This window comes from Acipenser ruthenus, chromosome 13 (genome assembly GCF_902713425.1).
Source record: "Acipenser ruthenus chromosome 13, fAciRut3.2 maternal haplotype, whole genome shotgun sequence".
Classification (NCBI taxonomy): Eukaryota; Metazoa; Chordata; class Actinopteri; order Acipenseriformes; family Acipenseridae; genus Acipenser; species Acipenser ruthenus.
Genome location: NC_081201.1, coordinates 4,602,914 through 4,623,847, shown reverse-complemented (window position 1 = coordinate 4,623,847; position 20,934 = coordinate 4,602,914). Strand labels below are relative to the sequence as shown.

Here is a 20,934-nt window from a genome sequence, read left to right as displayed (position 1 = left end):
CAGCAAAACCAGAAGGGGGAGTTTATTATATTGTGGATAGCCTTTGCAGGGTAAATCTAAAATCTAAATCTGAAGTAATACAATAAGAACCACATCACTGATGTTTAAAGACAAGCTTAAACTCATCCTGCCAATATGATTAGTGGTATCAGTATTTTTGTAATTCATGTTTTTTAAAACTGTGGCTCATTACACCAATACCCGTGTGGTTCAACAAATCCCCACCAGATGGCAGTTAACTTGCATTGCACATTTCTTTCAAAAAAAAAAAAATCTAACCTAGCTGTGCACAGAAAAGAGAAATACATTTTAGCTTTGATGGAACTGCTTTCACAAATGTAAGCGCTATATTTGTCAGTTAATAGGGAAGGAAATTCCAGGTCACAAATGATCAGGTTCTTGCAACTGTCGGACAAATACCACACAATTTGAGTTATTTTGTTATTGGGTGCCTTTTACTCTGAGACTACGTGCAGAACTCATGAACTGTTGAGAGAAAGCAGTCCTGAGGCATGCTTGCGGGGAAGCTCAGAAGTTGCTGCTGCCTGTGTACTATCCCTTTGCCCCACCTTTTAATCTGTTAATTGCATGAGCTTGTCAACGTTTCTCTCCAGCTAAAACCCTAATTGAATTGGACAATTTACTTCTGGCTAACGACTTTGCCACTCCACACAGTTCATTAAACTGCAGTGCTGGATGTGCCCTGCACAGCATAATCCCTGATCATTCCAATGTTTACTCCCTTGGCATGCTTGTCGTTTTGGAACTGTTCCTAGCTTGTGTTTGTTGCCAGCGCATGCCTACTGATTGCTGATGCCTGCCTGTGTTGGAATACTGGAAACCAATCTATAGCGATGCCAGTCCTCTTTTTAGTTTTGAATGTGCCATCTCTTTGAAAGCGGCAACAGCCTGTTTTCAAATGACTGCACAGACAGCGTAATGCTGGAAAGTACATTAGCAGATCAATTGGCACAATGATTGACCCACGTCACTTGAACAGTGAAATAAACAGTTGTCATTTAGAGGGTTGTTATTGGATTGTCCCATGTAGTACTTTACAAAGTTCAAACAGTGCAATGCATTTCATGGTCTCGGATGTTGCAATGATGTACATGGAAAGGCTAACATATTAAATAGCTTTATTAAAATATGGCAAATAGAATACACTTCATGTGCTGCTCTTCAAACAGCAAGGCAGATTGGCTTTTACTTTGTGAAATCTCCTTTTGGTAATCGAAGAAAAACGACTTTTAATCCAACTTAATAAAATACTGTACCTCCATTAGCTTTCTCTGCAAACAAAAATATACTGTAAGGAAACCAATACAGTGTCTGTAAATGAGTGTGCACAATACCGATTGGCATGTTGGTAAGTTTCCTTCATTGATTCCAATACTCAGTTACACACATATTGCTTAAACATTGCCATTAGACACAATACTGTAACACCTAGTTATAAACAGAAATGAAGCAATGATTAAGTTACCTAATCTCTGAGAGTAGCACCAAGCACTAAGATGGTCATGTCATCTGCAGAGGACCCAGGTGTGCTTCCAAATGCCTGCTGTTTTTATACATTATTCTACACCCCTTGCCTGCAAAGCTAGTTGCTGATTTATCTCTCTGTGTCCGCAACATCTTGACCAGCCAACTTATTTGCACAAGGTCAGAACAAGGTCAGTTTGTATTGCACGTTCTCGGGCAATAAAACATCCCTTCCCTGATAGCAGCCACATAACGGCATACTTTGCACAGCTGCGCTCAGAATGCGCAAGACTGTTCTCATTAACCATTTGCTATCCTTACAGTGCAAAGCAGCATGCAAATGATCAGGATTCATGCGAACGGAGAGGAAAGGTGGTTTTCTTTTGCTGTGCTACAGCAATAAGCTAACCTGAGTTATCAGTTTCTGTTCAATCGGTGATTACCCCTCGGATATGATTTCTCAGCTCTTTTACTTGTATCTGTACTTTTCGTTCTGCATGCTGAGATCTCGTCAGAGATTTAAGAAAATGCACAGCCAGTAGTTACGTTTTTCAACAGCAGATGCACCTAGGGGGGAAAAAAACAGAGAGATAAGACAGATAAGATCCCAAAGCATAGGTTCACTGACCCAAATCGTGTTGATTGAGAACAAGAATAGATTAAATGTTTGTGTATGTTTGTTTTCATCCAAATCAAATTTGTTTGAAATTGTCTTATTTTATCACCAGTCATTGTATTGTTTAAAACAACTTTTTTTTATATATATATATAATATTAATTAGTACATCTTGACAAGAGATGACAATCTTGTAGAATTTCTTTCATCTGCTAGTAATTTTACATGTTGCCTCTAGAGGCTCACTAACACATGGACTTGCCTTGTATTTAAGTTGTGACTGAAAGCTAGATGAAAACTCAACAATGAAACACAGGTAACTGATTAACAGAGAAAAACATACGAGGGAGATACACCTTTAAGAATATGCTTTACATAAAGAACAATTAATATTCCATTTGAATGACTGCCAATGTACACAACAGGAAGATGAGGCATATATTAATTTGGGATCGTTAGTGGAGCGTTACACATTTCAGAAAATTGGCTGTTTTTACAATTTCTATGACCATGATTGAACGTATCATTAATTTGAAAAGGTTTATAATCCTTTTATCCAGGGACTACATAATGAAGTTTTGAGTTGAGTAATTCTGGTTCATTTCCAGGCTCTATCAGCTTAGGCACAGCTGTTTTTGGCATGCGTTTTGTGCTGTCTCCTTTGTAGGCTGGTATATTGGATTTTAATTGGTTAAGCAGAAGGTTTTTGCGTTGGCCTTTGTGACCCAGGGATCGTTTCCTAAAAATGTAGGTACAGTATCTGTCTTGCATGAATTGTGCAGGGATGAACATAAGACTCCCAATGCATAGCAGTTTGATCCATTCCTGGTTTTACTATGAGTTTAACGAGACACACCTGAGCTTGTTCCCTTTACACTGTGGCTAATCAAGCATATATTACAACCTGGAATGGGTGAAACTGCTATTTAGGAGTCCTAATGCTATCCGTGATTGCAGGCAAACTTCTCTAAACATTATCACATCAAATAAGTGTACATTGGATTTGGTTTATACTGTAGTTACAGTACTACAAGACTACAGGACTATAAGAACATCAAGCAGATAAAATCTGTACTCCTGTGTTGGCCAACCAAATATATCAAGATTTTCTTAATCATGTGAATGAAAGATGGGGAGGGTGCGGGGGTATCCACTCTAAGGTGGTGGTTTCACTTGAACATGTAGTCCTAGTGTGAGAGTCCCAATGCATGCATAGCCTGAGACTGCAGAACCACCATGCTGGTTTTAACCTTTGATAACACTTGCACGCAGGCATCGTTCACAAGCCTCTAGTTAACAAAGGGCTTGGTTTACAATGCTCGTAATTGTTTCAAGTATCGGTGTATCACACATGCTTTTTAGAAACCTATTCGTTTGAGCCAGACTGGGCTGAAGGTCTCACAGACTTCCTCATCTGACCAAATCCTTTGATCTCTATTATATATCCTTTAAGAGTCACGAGCAGCAGGGCTGGTTTATTGTGAATGTAGCTCTGATTCTGTAGCCCCCTCCCCCTCTCTTTCAGTACAACTCGAGTACTGGGCAAGTAGTGACTAGTTTTTATATTGTATATTGATCAGGAAAAGTGTTGTTTGTGTAGATTCAGTCCCCCAAGGGTTAAATGTAGTGTTTAGACTTTTAATCGGTTGGGGGAAATTTATGACACAGACAGTTTTAGAAATTGATTTTTCCCCCTCTCAGCAGATAGTTAGTTAGAATAAGACAGGAAATCGCTTCAAATGTTTTTATTTATTTATTTTTTTTATTCATGTTGTTGCTTTTACTACGGGTCGAGAAGCTGCTCTTCAGTATGAATCGCCAGCCATAGATGCCTGTAATGTAGGCTACAATAGATCAGTGTCTTAATGTCCCCATCTAGTGTACAACATTGTTTTGTCAACACAATAAAGGAAACTTGTTTCCAGGGTTGCAGATCACTAGATGGCACAGACTGTTACTTTTTATAAAGACAGGTAGGTAATTAGATACCTCTCTGCTGCTGGTGGAAACTCTCAACGTAGATGTTTGAATGGTATATTTTTGGCATGGCTAAGGACGTGCTGTACTGGAATTTATATACTGTGGGGCTTGCTGGAGGCGTCACGTTCTGCAAGGAACAAGCGAGTCTGTGCCTTGATGATTAACATTGTTTATAACAGGGGTTCATTTGCATAAAACCATGCTTTCTTTTGCTACAGCATGGAGATGATGGCTAGGCTCAGGCGGAATAATTTTATGATAAGGCGAAGGTAATTGATAGCGCAGCCCCGTTTTTAAATACATTTGCAGGAAAGTAATTTCACAAAACAAATGGATATGGTTCTTGTGATTACTGTGAAGAATGATGGGTGCAAAGCCAACTTGACTTTATCATGCCTGGTAATAAGGTGACCTGCCAGTAATCATAGAAGTGACAAAGGAATTCAGAAAAGAGAGAGAGAATCAGGGGACAAACACAGAATATTGAACATGTAAGTAATGGAGCAGTAACATGGCATTCTTCCTTGGGTGTTCTCAAATGTCTTTTTTTGTCATCTTGTTTTGATCCCCCAATTGTTACAATTTTTATACGCTTCCAATTTTGATGAAACACTTTGTTCAGTTATTATCATTACATGTTGCAAGGTGTTTTTAACAAGTGTAAATAAAAACTGGTGTTTACTGCTCTGGGAGTTGGAAACAGATATGAGAACTGAGAAGATTTCTTATTTTTATGCAAGACGTTTCCTTCTAATTTTCTTAACCTTTTTAAATTGTTAATTAATCCAATTTTCGTGTTCAACTCATCATAAAGCAGGCATGTCAAACAGTCTTTTATAATTTAATGTAACATCAAATAGAGCTAGATCTGCTGATTGTACAGCCAAGACAAATGAGAGGTTTTTCTTCTGCTCACTGAAGTCTTGTCACTTAAATGTAATGAATGCTCGAATAGAAATTGAATTCTTTTTTTTTTCTTTTAAAAGGTCATTTTTTTTCTTTCTGTATCCTTTTCTTGTGTTAATTTAAAATTTGTATTAATGTAGATTATGTTTTAACACAAAGGTTAGTGGGTTATTTATTTTATTTTTTCTCTATTTCTAATGGAATTTTTACAAAACAATTAGCACCTCCTGGAGGTCAAAAGGTGTAATTACCATATCCGAAATTTAGAAGCAACCACAAAGGAACATGTGAACAGAAAACAAATGTATGGGGGCTCCCAAGTGGGTATCTGGTAAAGGCACTCTGCCTGGAGTGCAAGATGCGGCCTATAGCTTGGCGATCGCCACTGCTGACCGTGGACGGGAGTTCCAAGGGGGCGGCACACTATTGGTCAAGCTTTGCCTGGGCGGGGTAGGGGTTAGGTCGGCTGGGGGGTCCTTGGCTCACTGTACACCAGCGACCCCTGTGGCTGGCCGGACGCCTGCAGGCTGACCTGTACAATACAGAACTGCGTGGTCCTCCGACACAATTCTGAGATGGCTTGCAGAGCGAAAAAAAAGCGGGTGGCTGACTGCACACGTTTCGGCGGACGCATGTGCTCGTGTAGCTGAAGAAGATCAAACTTGAAACTCTTCCTGATTTCAGGTCTTTGTTCCAACTTAATTGATTAATAGAACCAAATCCTATGTTAAACCCAGGTCTGGAATGGCCTTCCAGGATTAGACTTGCCCATGTCTACTATAGATGAAAAATATTAAAGAAGTTATAAAGAAAAGACATTACAAATATTGCCTCAGATAGTTAAGTAACCAACTTTCATATAGTTCTGCCTGTAGCGCAAACAATACAGTGGGGCTATTAAAGTGACTTTTGCCACATATTGGCTTTTGTAATTTCCACTAGGAACAGTGTACTTGTCAAGCTCTGCCCAGCTTGTTAGGACTGTGTGTGTCATTGCATCGAAATAGGAGATAGGAGGCTATAAATCAGCTGCAAACAACAATTGCAAAAAAAGCAGCCTTTAAACATCTCAATCAACAAATGCATCTTCCAACAGTATTTATCAAGTGTAAATGGGTGCGTGGCACTGTTTGACATCAAGGATGTTTTGATTGAATGAGCAGCGAGGCTCAAGTGATAAGTGGGTACAGGCATGTTGATTTAATTCCGCTTTTAGAGAGAATGTAGGAGGCCTTATGCCTATGTCCGTGCTTACAGTAGATGCACCTGTAAAATTATTTTGTGTGTCATGAATAACACTGCATTTTTCAAGGTCCCACTACTAAAATAGTGCTGCTGATGTGTTAACAATGTACCATCAAGTAGAGTGCAATAGCAGTTTGCTTGTGCAACTATCTACATATTCTAAATGATCGCAAACCATTTTGAAAAGTGGGGTGGGTGTGTGAACAATTTTTCTGGAAAATTGTTTAGAACGGCATGCGCGTTCTGCTGTTCTTTTGGAATCCGGTGTTCATTTTCTTTGTTTGTGTTTTTTTTTTTTTTCTTGTAGTTCGAGATGCTAAGAACTTAGTACCCATGGACCCCAATGGACTCTCGGACCCCTATGTCAAACTGAAGCTGATCCCCGACCCAAAGAGTGAGAGCAAGAAGAAAACCAAAACTGTCAAGTGCTCCCTTAACCCAGAGTGGAATGAGACTTTTACATTGTAAGTATATCCCACTGGAACAAAAACACAGCAGTTCTCATGCCTCCAGTGTTTGTTTTCAGTGCACGCTCCCTTGCTAAAAATGTTTAAGCTGGGCCAGAACAGAGATGGTTCTGTGAAGATATTTGAACAAAATCAACAAGGCCAGAATTCCAACCTGCTTTTTAATTTTCCCAGGATATTTATGGTAAACAGCCCTGCATCGTTTAATAAAAGTATACTTCTTAGTACTTATGTACTTTTATTTAACATACAATGTACAAATGTATTTAACATGTTGTACTTAATAGAATAAACATGTATCCAAAAAACTATCCACATGGAAAAATATATACAGTAGTTGTGTGTTTTTTTTTTTTTTTTTCAGCACTCATTTAGATTTCCTGCAGCCATACTGCTTTGGCCTCTGACCTCTGCACCTCTCGGAAGATAACAAAGATTGTTCCTAGACAGATCTCAGCTGTGTTAAAATACCAGGCACTGGGGGTCCCTGAGTGGCTCGCCTGGTAAAAGCACGGCCGTGTGGTGTGCAGCGAAGTCGACGGTCTTCGCTGGGGATTGAGGAGGGAGAGTCGCTTTGGCTCTGGCACTCCTGCGGGTTAGGGAGGCAAAACCAGCAGGGACTTTTTCTCCTCATCGTGGAGCCTAGCGGCCAGGTGCCGAGTAAGCTCTGTTTGCTGCTCCTTGTCTTCCAGAGGCCAGTAGCTCACTGACATCCGCTCTCAAGTACTTGACTGTAATAGAGGAAACTGGCTGGGTCATGGGATCCGAGAACTCCCACTGAACCTTCAGTTCTCCTGAGCTGTGTGGGGAGTTGCTGCGGTGAGGGACATTCTAAATTTGGGAGAAAACGGTACAAATATTTGGGCACTCCTAAATTAAAAAAAAAAAAAAAAAATGGTATTTGGGCTGTGATCCAGGAAAAAAAAAATACATTATCAGGAAAAATGTATATACTTTTGAACAGGAAAAGTATTTGTAGAAGATTTTGGGCCTAAGCTTTCATCTTTGTACTTTTGCAGCAAACTGAAAGAGTCGGATAAGGACCGGAGGTTGTCTGTCGAGATCTGGGACTGGGATCTGACCAGCCGGAATGACTTCATGGGATCCCTGTCGTTTGGAATTTCCGAGCTTTATAAGTTGGGAGTCGATGGCTGGTAAGAGATGCTAGATTCACTATTAGGACTTGGCAGGCAATGCCATTTTACAGTGGCTTTCAGCGAAAAAAAGTAACTGCATTTCAGAATGCTAGTGCAGTTAGACAATATCAGATGGCTCTATGCCTTATATAAAAATTATATTTTTTAGAATTAAAGGTAAAATATTTAAAAGGAAGGTATAGTCACCTAACACTTTAAAAGAACTTGCAAATAATACATCAGGCTTTGAAAAAACTATATGACATGCAAAGAAGACATTGACCTGTTTTCAGTCCACGAGAGTGTTCTGCATGTGCAGTGTGTTCGCTTCGCTGTTTCTATCTGATAATGCAAGAAGGTAATCTTCTAAACAAATACATGCTATAATATTCAAAAGATACATCTGTACCCAGCTAATAAATACAGTCGGACGATCTCTAACCTTTCCCTATCTCGTCGTAGCTTTCTTGAGGTGTTGTCAGCTGTCGCTGTTTTGCTGTGAACTTTGCTTCTGGCACTCGCTCATGAAATATTACTTTGAAGGATTTTGAGATGTTTCAGATAATGTTATCACTACATCACACAACTACAGTTAGAGGAGGATTAGTTCATTGATGACACTGACAAGTAGCTCTAATTAAAACAGATCCCAGTGCTGCAAGACGCCCCTTATGAAGAATCTAAAAGGGCTGAATCAAAGGCTGTTCTTTCCATTGCATAAAATCAGTTGCCGTCAAGCAAACTAACATAAGGAAAAGGAAAAAGAAGAAAAGAGTACCGCCCAATGGGAATAGACGTTGTTTTTCTCTTTCTTTTTTCTTCTCCGGCATCAAGGAGGAAGTGGCAACATAGGTAGTGTTTCTGAATCTTTGGCAGGCCAACAGTAGACAACTTTTCTTCACTGCTTTTAATGAAAGAATTTTTTTTTTTCCATGACTGATCTAGTGCTTAATAGTTTTAAGGTTCTGAAATATTAAAATATGTGATAAAAATCTTACCAGAGTATTATGCTACTGGGAATTGAGGGAGAATGCAATATGTTATTTAGTAGGGCATGTAATACAGTATGTGACTCGGATCAGATGTATGATTAAATGACCAATAATCATTTTCTATTGGTCTACTAGTCATCTTGACTGTGAGCAATACTCCATGCTTTCATCTTAAAAATTCAGCAAAGAAGGGGATGATATTGTTGAATACCATGAGACACCAAGACCAAGAGGAAGTGGGATTAAAAAATATTATTATAACGCAGTAGGAAAAATAAATCCTGAATCCCCATCGGGGAGGTTAAGTGGCTGAGCTGGGCTTGAAACGGGAACCTCCTGGTAACAAGCCCCTGTCTTTAAATGAAAGATCATTTTAGAGACTGTATATTCAAGTCCTTGTCTGCCAGCCCTGACTTGAAATGGGGTACCCCATTTGTTTTGTCATGTTCAGCTGAAGTTTTGTTGTGTTGGCTGTATTGCTCAGATAAATGAACTGCTCATCCAGTCAAGCTTTATTGCCATGGAAACTTTTTCCCTCATCACAAAACATTTTTCTGTAGTCCTGTGCATCTGTTCTTGATGTTACTGGTAATTCGCTTTGATTGTTTAAATGCCACTGAAATCAAACATTTAAAAGGAGGGGTGATATTATAGTGCAACAGTCGTTTTGATTTTATAATAACCAAGCCTTTTTTAAAACACGTTTTCTTACCTTTGATTTAGCAGAAGTCCCTCATAATTTCCGAAAAGTACTTTGATTCCCAGCCGTTATTTTAAAATTGGAAATGAATCTGGAAAATGAAAAGCAAAATTCAGTAAAACAACAAGTGACTAAATGAGAAAAGAAAAATGTATTTTCAAAGCCCTTTAGTGTATACTGCAAGGCCCAGTGGTGGGCAGTCTACAGACTTCCAAAATGTTGCAGCATGGTACAAAGTTTTACAAAAAGAAAGTGTGTCGGAGGAAACCCAAGTCCACTTTTTTTTTTTCTTTTGAAGTGGCACATACAATACAGTACCCAGCCTCAATCCACTGCCCAAAGTTAAATAGCCAGAAATCGAATTCTAACTCATGTTAGGATGTGCTGCAAACTCCACAGCGAGGAGCGATGAGTTGTTATTTTACTTTTGATATCAATACATTCTTTATTGAGGATAGAAACCGCTTTAAAATAAAATAAATAGAAAAGAGCCTGCTACCTTGAGACCTGACCTACTTAGCTGTCTGCTGGGAGAGGATAAGAACAAATAATTGGTAACAACCTGCATTTGTTTTTACACATCTTCACTGGAATTATTCAATGCCACATTGACACTCGTTGGTACAGCACTGATGGCGTTTGGTTGTTCTAAAGTGGCAAGGTCGATCTAAGTACTTCCTCTTGGAGTAAAGAAGGGAAATTCGGGTTCTTTAGTTCTCTAAGCAAGGCAATTACTGAAGGATTTATTACAGACAGGCAGACAAAATGTCTATGCTCCAAGTATAAAAATATAATGTGTATATGTATAATTTATTTCAACCAAAGGTAAATAATAACATCTTAAAGGGGAATGGGGTTAAAGCTACATCATCTGGATTTTTTCTTCCTCTCTAGCCTTCTCACGTCAAATGTTTTTGCATCTTAGCTGCTGCAACAGGTTTACTGTACTGAGTCAAGTCGACAGCCTGCTTCAATTGAAGTTTCTTGCAGTTTTGCCCCAAAATGTATGAGTCGTGTGTGAAGGTTTGGATTTGTCATTTGTTAATGACAGTGATTTGCGTGTGCAGGTTCAAGCTGCTGAGCCAGGAGGAAGGGGAGTACTTCAATGTTCCTGTCCCACCTGAGGGGGAGGAAGGCAACGAGGAGCTGAGACAGAAATTTGAAGTAAGTTAAGAATCCTGGGCAATGCCATGGTCAACCAGCTTTAACAACCTGGCCTCATTAACAAGCTTTACTATCTTATCTTAGTAGTATGGTGGCTTGGTGGTCCAGTGGTTAAAGAAAAGGGTTTGATACCAGGAGGTTCCGGGCTCAGTCACAGACTCACTGTTTGTGACTGAGCAAGTCACTTAACCTCCTTGTGCTCCGTCCTTCGGATGAGACGTAAAACCTTTTTTCTGTATATGTATCTTTTGAGGAGTTTCACCTTTCATTTCCATTGAGAATATTGACTAATGATACAGAATTTCCAAGTAGTTTTTTGCCAGTTGTACTTAACAATCAATCACATTCCCTGCATGATTTCTTATTTTCGTTTTCATCTATGCGGTGTTGCTGAGTTATCACATTTGCACTTTCAAAGCGAAGCTGTTATTTTGCTGTCAGACCGAAGCATCATTTATGATAATACCTCATATCATTCTTAATAGTAAAGTCTGTTTTTTTTTTGTTTTACAGCAGAGAAAAAATGTCCTGAGTATAATAATGCATTTCTTTTACTTGCTGTTTGTGTTTGCCAGAGAATAATGACCTAATCAAACCGTATGCTATCCTCGCCTACTTTGTAAAAGATCTAGGTCGGATACATCAACAAATTCAGTCTTGCATGAAAGTTAGGGAAAGGCATTAAGTAATAGTTATGATATAATCTCAAGATCAGTCAAAATATTAATGCTGAGTTTCCCATTAAGCACGGTCTTAATTTCTGAGTAGATGTAAAGTGTATAGTCAATGTATTTCAAACATAAATAAAAAATGAGCAAAGTGGAATTGTAGTCTGTCAGCTTAGTATAGGACCAAATGGTTTTAGGATTATTTGACGCATACGTATAAGTATTTTCTACCCTTTGTTATACTCTAGAGAGCAACACTCCTCTAAAAAGGGAAACAGCTCTGGCCTTAGTACAGAATTGGCATTTTTGTACTAAAAAAAAGCTTATGTCCTCAATGAGCCACCATAGAAAACAAAAGTACCTTTATTTAAACAAAAACAACCAAAAAAAACATGTAAAATGTATTGAATTAAGGCCTTTTTTTCTGGGAGACTAAACCACAATATGATATTTATTTTTAACTGGTTTCTAAAGTTCTCTAAACTTCTAAAGTTAATTTGCTAACCTTACTTTTAGTAACATTACTGGTTAGATGTATCTGGCCTATACTGTTTTTACTAAGCATACTATGGCATTAATTCAGGATATGCAAATATGTTCACTTTATAGCTAAACAGCAGCAGGTTCCAGTGCCTGATTGCAGCTAGACCATTTGTGTGAGTTTGAAGTACATCTCATATTCCAAATTGAAGTATGTAGAAGTAAAAGCAAAGAAGGTTTTCAGCTGAGGAAAGGGAGCTCTGTGATGGCAATGCTGGAGTTAAGGAAGGAATCCAAGAGCTCGGTTAGCACTACTTAAAAAGTCCAGTTAATCCTCAATCTGTTACATTTACATCAGAGTTCAGCCTGTCACCGCTGTTCTTAAACGTCAGGATGGTGTGAGAATTCAGTGTTACAGTAATGTCTGAACCTTCCTAGCTTCAATTCATGGTGGTTGTATTGTATTACTTATATTTTCTCTCCTAAAGACTTTTTGTTTTAATATAATAGTCTGTCTGTTGGCTAAGGAGACTGATGCATGATGCATCTACCATCTCCTGATAACGAGGAGCAGAAATCTGCTTGATGGCATTATTTATACTGTCATTACTAAATGTATAACTCTTCCATTTCAGAGGGGTTCACAAAGTGTGGCAGGCTAGGATTTTGTCAAGGTTTGCACATTTGTGAGTCTAACTTGGCATGAAACCTACCTGAAACTTAACTTCATGCTTTTGGCTGAGATCCATTCTGTAAACTGCTGGTTTCTTATTTTACTGACAAAGTACTAGCCGGCTATGGAGTTAAACACCAACCTAGGGTATTGCCCTTGTGTGTTAGACGAGTACTCCTGCATTCAGTGAAACTTCTAGAAGTTCATGATCTTTTGCTGCATTGTAATGTTGATTTCTCAATATTTATTTTATTTTTAAACTTTTGGCTGAGACATACAGCACTGTACTAATTGATAGCTAGATAATCTAAAATAGTGCTTACCCAAACATAATTTTGAGTGAAGTTTCATTAAAATGTGGAGAGGGTGCCTTCATTACTCTCTTCGTTCTCCTCGTTAAAACATCCCTGTTATCTTTCGTCCAAGCACTTTGGACTGTCTGTCATCCCAAAACCGCTGACTGGTCAGAAATGGTAGTGCACCGTAGAGGAGAGACAGAAAATATGCTAATGACCTCGTGCAAACCTCCCTTGGGATACATCTCCTCTGCGATATATATATATATATTTTTGCCTTCATCCTGAGCAGTATTTATTATTTAGTTCCCATTTCCTTCAAGCTGAAATAGCACAGGGTTTCCTGCCCTGAATTTTTAACCAGTTTTCAGCGCAGTTTTGTGGTAACTGACAGATGACAAGATGACCGGAGTTAATATTGCTCTCTCTGGTTAGATGCACCTTGTCTGTACTCTTCAAAAGAATTGTTTGGCAGTCTTTAAACAAAGCCTATAGCACTCTGTAAAGGATTGCAGTGCTCAGAAGCACATCCTTCGGTTTACACCAGAGCACATGGAAATCACATTAATGCAGATTATCTAACCAGATGCTTTTAAACAAACAAGAAAGAACATGTTCATTATCTTAATTGTCCCATGTCGCATTTTGATGTTAGTTCATAGGTGAACTTTACAGAACTTAAAAACCATTAACAGACCACCTTTTTAATATAACACGTTTTTAGTGTTAATATTGTTTATACCATTGAGAAAACCCGTCTTTGCTTCAGAATTGAACCCATCCTTATCCTGAGTAGTCTGTCAATTGCCAGTTCTTATTATTGCCAACTGGTAAAGCAAAGATGATATATTAATTTTGTCACCTTTGAAAGAAAGTTGGAACATAGGAGCCATAATGTGTTTATCATGCTCCAGTGCACAGGAACAGTTAATAAACACTGTCTGTAACAGTCCAGCTGTTTTGTTTAGCAACTTATCATCTCTCTGCTGCTCCCAATGAACTGCTATGCAGCCGGCATGCATCAAACCTCTGACTGGAATGCCAAGGGCGCCAGTGCCATCATTACATTTCAGATGATTAGAGCAAAAATAGCTAAACCGTAAGTCTGCCAATCAATGAGCATTAATACAGCTTGACCCTGCCCTTTTCCTCTGCATCAATCAATAGGACAGTCCTTCACAAGCCTGACCTTTTGAGTCTGTCTGTAACTCTGTACGTGGTAAACAAGAGGAAGTGTCTTCCACTTGCAACAGATTCTGTATATCAAGTACTGTACTGTTTATTTTGTTTGATTTAACTTTTATGGGGGTGGGGGTGTTACATTTGCTTAACATTATGTTCCATGTCCTGTAAGAAAGAAACAGAGAAATAAAACAGGAGAGTGTTCATTTCCAGCTGCCTGCACTTTAGTTGTCAATTTTTTATTGGCAGCTGATATTCTGTTAACTGGATTGTCATTTACTGGTATTATGTTTTCATTTAGTATTGTTTTTTCTATTTAGTATTGTATTGTTGTTTGTACAGCACTATTGTCATATGTCTTTGGCGTAACTGTTTCTCCAATACTTGAATCCGTGTCACAGGTGACCTTGAGTTGGGGAATCTGCAATGAAAAGGAGACTTGTAAGAAAAAGAAAAAACACTTCGCACCTGCAGTGACTTGGCGGTTACTAGCAAATGCTCCAATCTGCTGGAGCTGCTTTCAACATTAAAATTGAACTGTAGGAAGCAGGTTAATGGAATTTCATGCTAGACTGAGCTCTGTGCCAGCTTCACATTATGGCATGTTCCTGAAAATTTAAATTGAATATATTCCAAGATAACTCAGAGATTTTGCCCGTGCAAATTAAAGAGCTGCTTTGCAATAAAGGGAACGGTAGCTTGCAAAATGTGTGCACTGGGAATTTCTTTTTAAAAGGAAAGGCTGTGGGTAGGGGAGGGTTTGTGTTTTGACTAGAATTGGTCTTTTTTTGTAATGTACTATTGTATTACTTGATTGCTAAAATGAGCATTAGATTCTGTCAAATAACAGGCATCCCAGTAGAATGTAACACTGAATTGCATTATTGACAATTTAGCAAGTTGTAATGTGCGCCTAAATATTAAACCGCTAGTGTTAGATGGTGTAATAATGCATAATCACTTTAAAACAGGAAACATATGTAGTAATTTTAATTTTTTTTTTTTTTTTTTTTTTTTTTTTAGTCCAGGGATCTTGATACAACTTTGACAAATTTCTTAGTTTTAAATATTTTGAGTTGGCAGATCTGTCTGTCTTGACAATCTTGCTTTTAATGGCCAGGGACCCAGATTCAGTGCTTATTCTGTGTAATTAATTTGTTTAGAAATGTGTCTGCTAACTACTTTGTATGTGTATGTGTGTGTTTATATCTATATCTATATCTATATATATATATATATATATATATATATATATATATATATATATATAGTCTGGTTTGTAATTTTCTCGTAGTATGTACATATAGCACTATGAGGTTTAGCTTACTTTTAGTCAGTTGCGTCTCAAGTAGTGATTCAATATGCCTAGCCATGTGACTGTTCTGTGGATTAAGTATTAAATCAAGGTCCTATCTTCTTTACAAATATCTTGTACAAAGAGCCAATGAAGAATAGCTGGAATGGGCTCAGACAGGGGCTGGCTCTTTGGAAAGCAGGCTGTCTAGCCAACAGCCTTGTGTTGAGATCCCCTCAATATTGCTTCTCTCATGCTTTGCTCTTCTTCTTTTCCCAGAGAGCCAAAATCGGTCCGGGTATCAAGAATAAAGAAGCATCCTCCGCAAATGCAATGTCCAAGATTGACAACAATGGGAACCGAGACCGGATGAAAATGTCCGACTTCAATTTCCTCATGGTTCTGGGCAAAGGGAGCTTTGGAAAGGTGCCTATTTCTCATTTAACATGTTATAGGGCCTTTGTTTCCAATGAAAGAGATAATTAAAAACTTGGAACATTATATGAAGTGACAGTAATATTGATGATAAATAATGTCATGCTTCGTTCTAGTTCTCAGATGAAACACAAATGTCCTAAAACTACTGCATGTTGGTTTATAAACACAATATTGTCACTAACATCCGTCCACTTGGAACACAAAACTATTAACTTTGTTTGGTGATAGAACTCGGATGGAATGATGCAAAACTCCAGTTCCATGTGATAATGTTCTAAAATAATTGTTCATTGTTTTTGGGGTGGGTAAGATACTCCTAAGATCATAATATGTAGTTTTGCTCTGCTGTTAGAAGGCCGCATCATAGATTAATGCTTGATCTACAGCATGTTAACTTTTAAGAGTACAGGCAGAAACAAAAAATGTTTTTTTTTTTTTTTTTTATATTGTCAGGGTCCAGGCGAGCATGGTTACCATGGAAATGTGCAATTTAAATAATATTGATATGTTGATGCAAACTGGCAGACCTTTGTTACGCTCATTAATTGGAGTCTCAGTAGACACTGTTGCTGTGGAAACAGCCAAAACATTACAGCGAATTTGAATTTGAGCTAGAATAATTTAGCAAACCGGCTGTGTAAGTACATTTTTGCTACAAAGCCTGAATTTGCTTGAAGGTCTAAGTCCCTAAATTGTTCTCTGCCCTTTCATACTAGCAGTGTCTGAGCATCTCCTTGCCTGTTGCGTGGTTCAGTATTGGTTTCCAGTGGCTGGTGTTGATCCTGGTTATCCTACTGCTGTTGGTCTGTTTCATGCCACGCCCATAGTGTTGCATTTTCAGGCTTTTTCCATTGTATTTATCGTGAGCAGATGCTACCAGCCCTAGTGTTTTGACACACTATCGCGTTTCAATCAACCTTAAACTCGTACACCACTCATCTCCAAGAGGCAAATGTGTTCCCCCCCCCCCCCCCCCAAAATATAGATTATTATTTGGTTTACAGGAACATCCTGTCAGTGGTATGAGGGAGTAATACAGCAGATACAGATCAAGGACCGAAAGAATCTTTAATGTCCGCACATATTTAATTTTACAGTCTCGCATTCAGGCCAAGGCTTTAACATTACTGCACTTCAAATTGCCTGCAGTTGATACACCGCTGCTAAGCTGTAAAATGTTGAATTGTGTGTGTTTGAATTCTTGCCATTCAGTGGTGATGAAAAATGGTATAGACCCAGATAAGCAAGTTATTGAGCATCTAGCTCAGGGTGAGGGTGAGGCATTTGGTTTAATACGGATAATTACATGGTTAGATAGGACCTGGTCAGAGTTTTAATTAGTATAGCGTTGGAACAAACAACTAGACTGGCGAGCTGTGGTTGCATACTTTGCACATCATTTCTGGTTTGTAACGGGTTACACTTTATTGTGGGAACTGTTTGCTAGAATTTTGTTTTCATTCAAAAACCAGGCTTGTTTAATCCCATTTCTACATCTTTGCTTCAATCCGACAGCCCATATTTAAAAACAAAATTCTCTGCCATTGGAAAATACGCAGAATAAATCATTTACTGTACGTCCGCTGTAAGCGACCCTCAGAGTGATGCACTCTCTTTCGTTTTGCATACCACCCCATGAGATTGCTGCTTCTCCTTTTGGCTGAGATGAGGACCTGTGATGTGTGGAGACAGATGTGTTCACAGACTTGATGAGAGTGGAATACGTTCTTGAATTACTTGGCTGCTGTCTGCCAATCTCTCCCAATCTTCCATTTGTCTCCCCCAGTCCTTGAGGGGAGGCTGTGATTGAATAAGCGCAGTCAAATTTCACTGCTTCATATTTTATACTTACTGTGGTCTGGCTGCAACAGCGCTTGACATGTTCTGTGGGTAAGAGGGGCGGAGGTGGGAAGGGTATTTATAAATAAATCATCCAACACTTTAAACTCTTAATCTTTATTAACGTTAACTTGATTTGTTTGGTACCAAAGTTTTAAAATACATTGAGAACCCAGGGTCGCCGATTCTTTCAGTTTATTTAACACATATTGGAATTGCACATAAGAAATGCAGCAACGCGTGATTGAATGCATTACCAAGGTCACATAGTCTTTCCACAGCAAAATGTCCTCATGGAGTTAAATTAACTAACAATACATTTCAGTACGAACTTTGAATTTGCATCTCTTGCAAGCAGCTTGCTCATTGATTTGAGAAAAGCCAAGATCTTTGGGGCAAGCCTTGTTTTCCTCATTTGACCTCTGCCCCCACCCCAGATAGATACGTGATGGTATTATCTCAATCTGAAGAGCATTATCAGAGAGCAGATAGACTGATGGCACTGCTTCATTCATTGGTGTAAAAACATGCATTGCAATGATCAAGTTAATACCTATGCTGCACAATGTTGCTTGACGCAGATATTTTCCCCTGTTTTACATGATTGCTAGTAAGGAGTCGCTGAAGAAGATTGATACAATGTTGAACAGGATTTGTAGATTTGTTCTTCAGTGTACTCCTATAGAACATCACTGTACCTTGTATTCCAGGTTAAACATGTTGTCACCTGGTAATAGAAGGAACTTTCACTGGAATCAGATTCTTTTTAAAGGTGTGTTTAATAAACTGCCTGTTTATCTGAGTAATCTATTCCAGGAGTTTATCTGTGATTTTATAGCTTACGAAATGTTTGTGGTACTAAATATTTTTAAATACCGTTGGTAAAAAGCGTTATTGGAAGGTTCAGTTTGGAATGCATTGCCGATGGGACTTAGGTCAGATACTTCCCATCGTTAATTTAAAAATGTGTTGTTTCATTATCTGAAGAAGCCCTGTGTAGGATAATGTGTGTGTGTGTGTATGTATGTATGTATGTATGTATGTGTGTGTGTGTATGTATGTATGTATGTGTGTATATATATGTATATATATATATATATATATATATATATATATATATATATATATATATATATATATATATATATATATATATATACACACACATACATATATATTATATATATATATATATATACACACATACATATATATTATATATATATATAATATACACATACATATATATGTATGTGTGTATATATATAGTGTTTTAAATGTGTATTCTGTGTGTTTTATGTGATTGTAATCTATTGTTGTTGGATGCCATTGTAAATGAGCTAATTATAGCTCAAATGACCTTTTTCCAATAAATTAATAACAATGTAGTGTTTTACCATAATTTGTCAACACAGTGTCAGGTTGACATGTCACTAAAAATAAACCACAATGCCTTTTTTGTAACAAAAAATGTGTTCCTTCAGATTTTAATTATAGGAGAAAAACTAGAACAGTTACTGCCAGAGCAGGAAAAAGAAATTGACAGGAGGGACTGTGGGGGAGCAGGCAGCTTCGGGCCTCCCACTGGTTAGTCTGAGGCAGCAACGTTGGAGTGAATGAAGCAGTGAATGCACTAGCAGCAGATACTAAATGTTTTAAAGCAGTGTGGGTCACCCGTGACTCATGTTTGAGAAGCCCAGATGCTGGCCCTGCCCTGGGGGCCAAAACAACCTTTTTGTTTTTGGTTTCTTCTGTTCCAGTGAGTCTGCATCCGATCTGCAAAGACGATCTGTCTACTTTAACCTTTAACCTCCTAACAGCCGCCTGCTCACTACCCCGGGCATCCCAGAGCTGCTTCGGCACTGGAAGTTTGAGACAGGATTTCAGGTTGATGATGAAATCCCTTCTTCGCGTGTTAGTTGGAAATGTTTGAAAGTACTTCAGTGTCTCATACGTTATTAATTAGAGGCAGCTTCCAGTTTGTTCTGTTTTACTTACATTTTTAACTACATCCCGACTGTCCTTGAAATCGTGGTGGTTTAAAGGTTAATACCAAGTTATCAGTTTGTCTGCGCCTGACATTACAGGTTACTACCAAATACATTTTTTATTTCTACATTTCTACATCTCTGCCCCAATCAGCCAGCCCGTATTTTAAACATTTACAGGTTACTACTAAATACATGCTTTGTTTTGATTGGAGAGCTCACGATGGGCAGACTGGCCTCCTTAAGTGAACAAAGACAGGATGTTAGTGTTTTGTATGGATGTACGTCACAATTTGCACAAACTGTGGGTGGAAACATGATGATCTGCTTTCGCCTGACACAGGCCGCTCTAATTCTGTATTTACAGCTCCTCCTGGAATGCATGCATGTGGAAAGTAGTGCTGACAAGCTTGTAAAATAGCTTGTGTTTACCTGTAGCTGGTACTAATATGAATACCTATTGGTGAACCAAAAAAAGCATTGAGCCAAAGTATCATTTAAAATGTTTTTTGTATTTAGTGGTACTATTTCTTAGTAGGCTTCTGGTGTCTTTTAGAGTTAATTGTGATGTGAAATGTCTCTTCTGAGTTTAAATTGAACCTGATAGACTTCTCAGCTAAGCCATTATTTCTTTTTGATAGATTAATCAGGATTTGAATCCTTCAGTCATCAATCATTCAAGTGACGGGTACGGGCATCCTTCAGCTTTGTGAAGTGGTTTGTGATGAGAGCTAGTGTGGTGCTTATAGATGTCCTCTCTAGTTGAAGCAGCAGCAAGGCGAGAGAGATTCTGAGGCAGAGAACGTCACCTTCTTGTTGGGGGTGGCCATGCTGCTTTGTTAATTAACCAAATTAGGGTTCTCATTGCGGGCACCTTCTGACCACCGACTGAAGAAACAAATTCCTTCCCACACACAGACCCGGGCTGTTTTGAGCTGTAAATATTGAAGCTGAGCATTGACTAGAAATACTGCAGGAAGCGAGTAATGTTCCCAAGTGGGCTGGTTTTCTTGGGATGCCGTCCCTTCGCACATTGAATCAATGCATCTTAATAATTGGCACCGTGTCAGAGAATCCGTGCAAATCTTTATCTACCTCAACTTGATTAATGGAAGACCATCACAGCGTTGGGTGCGGTGGGGTGGGGGCGACTGTGCAGTCAGTTCATTATACAAAGTAAACCCCTGGATCAATATGATCAGCCTCGGATTCAGCTCAGAAGGGTAACGGAGAGTTATTGACAGCTGTTCCTCACTTAGATGTGTATCTGTTTATCTGCTTACTTTGTGTCAACTGTGACCAGGTCAGGTAGAGTACTGTACATCTCTACTGTGCATGAGTGAATGCAGAAGAGGAACTGCAGATAAACACAGTATACATTATTG

At 38.6% G+C, this 20,934-nt stretch overlaps 1 protein-coding gene across 2 annotated transcripts in view; it reads left to right on the top strand.

Moving 5' to 3' along the window:
- LOC117418057 (protein kinase C beta type-like) overlaps window positions 1–20,934 on the top strand; it is a 105,832-nt gene that overhangs the window by 49,556 nt on the left and 35,342 nt on the right. For both annotated transcript variants that reach the window (XM_059035496.1, XM_034030614.3), the window contains exons 6-9: window positions 6,540–6,696; window positions 7,719–7,853; window positions 10,595–10,691; window positions 15,564–15,710. In XM_059035496.1, coding sequence (XP_058891479.1) covers window positions 6,540–6,696; window positions 7,719–7,853; window positions 10,595–10,691; window positions 15,564–15,710 — 536 coding nt within the window. The remainder of the gene's footprint in view (window positions 1–6,539; window positions 6,697–7,718; window positions 7,854–10,594; window positions 10,692–15,563; window positions 15,711–20,934) is intronic.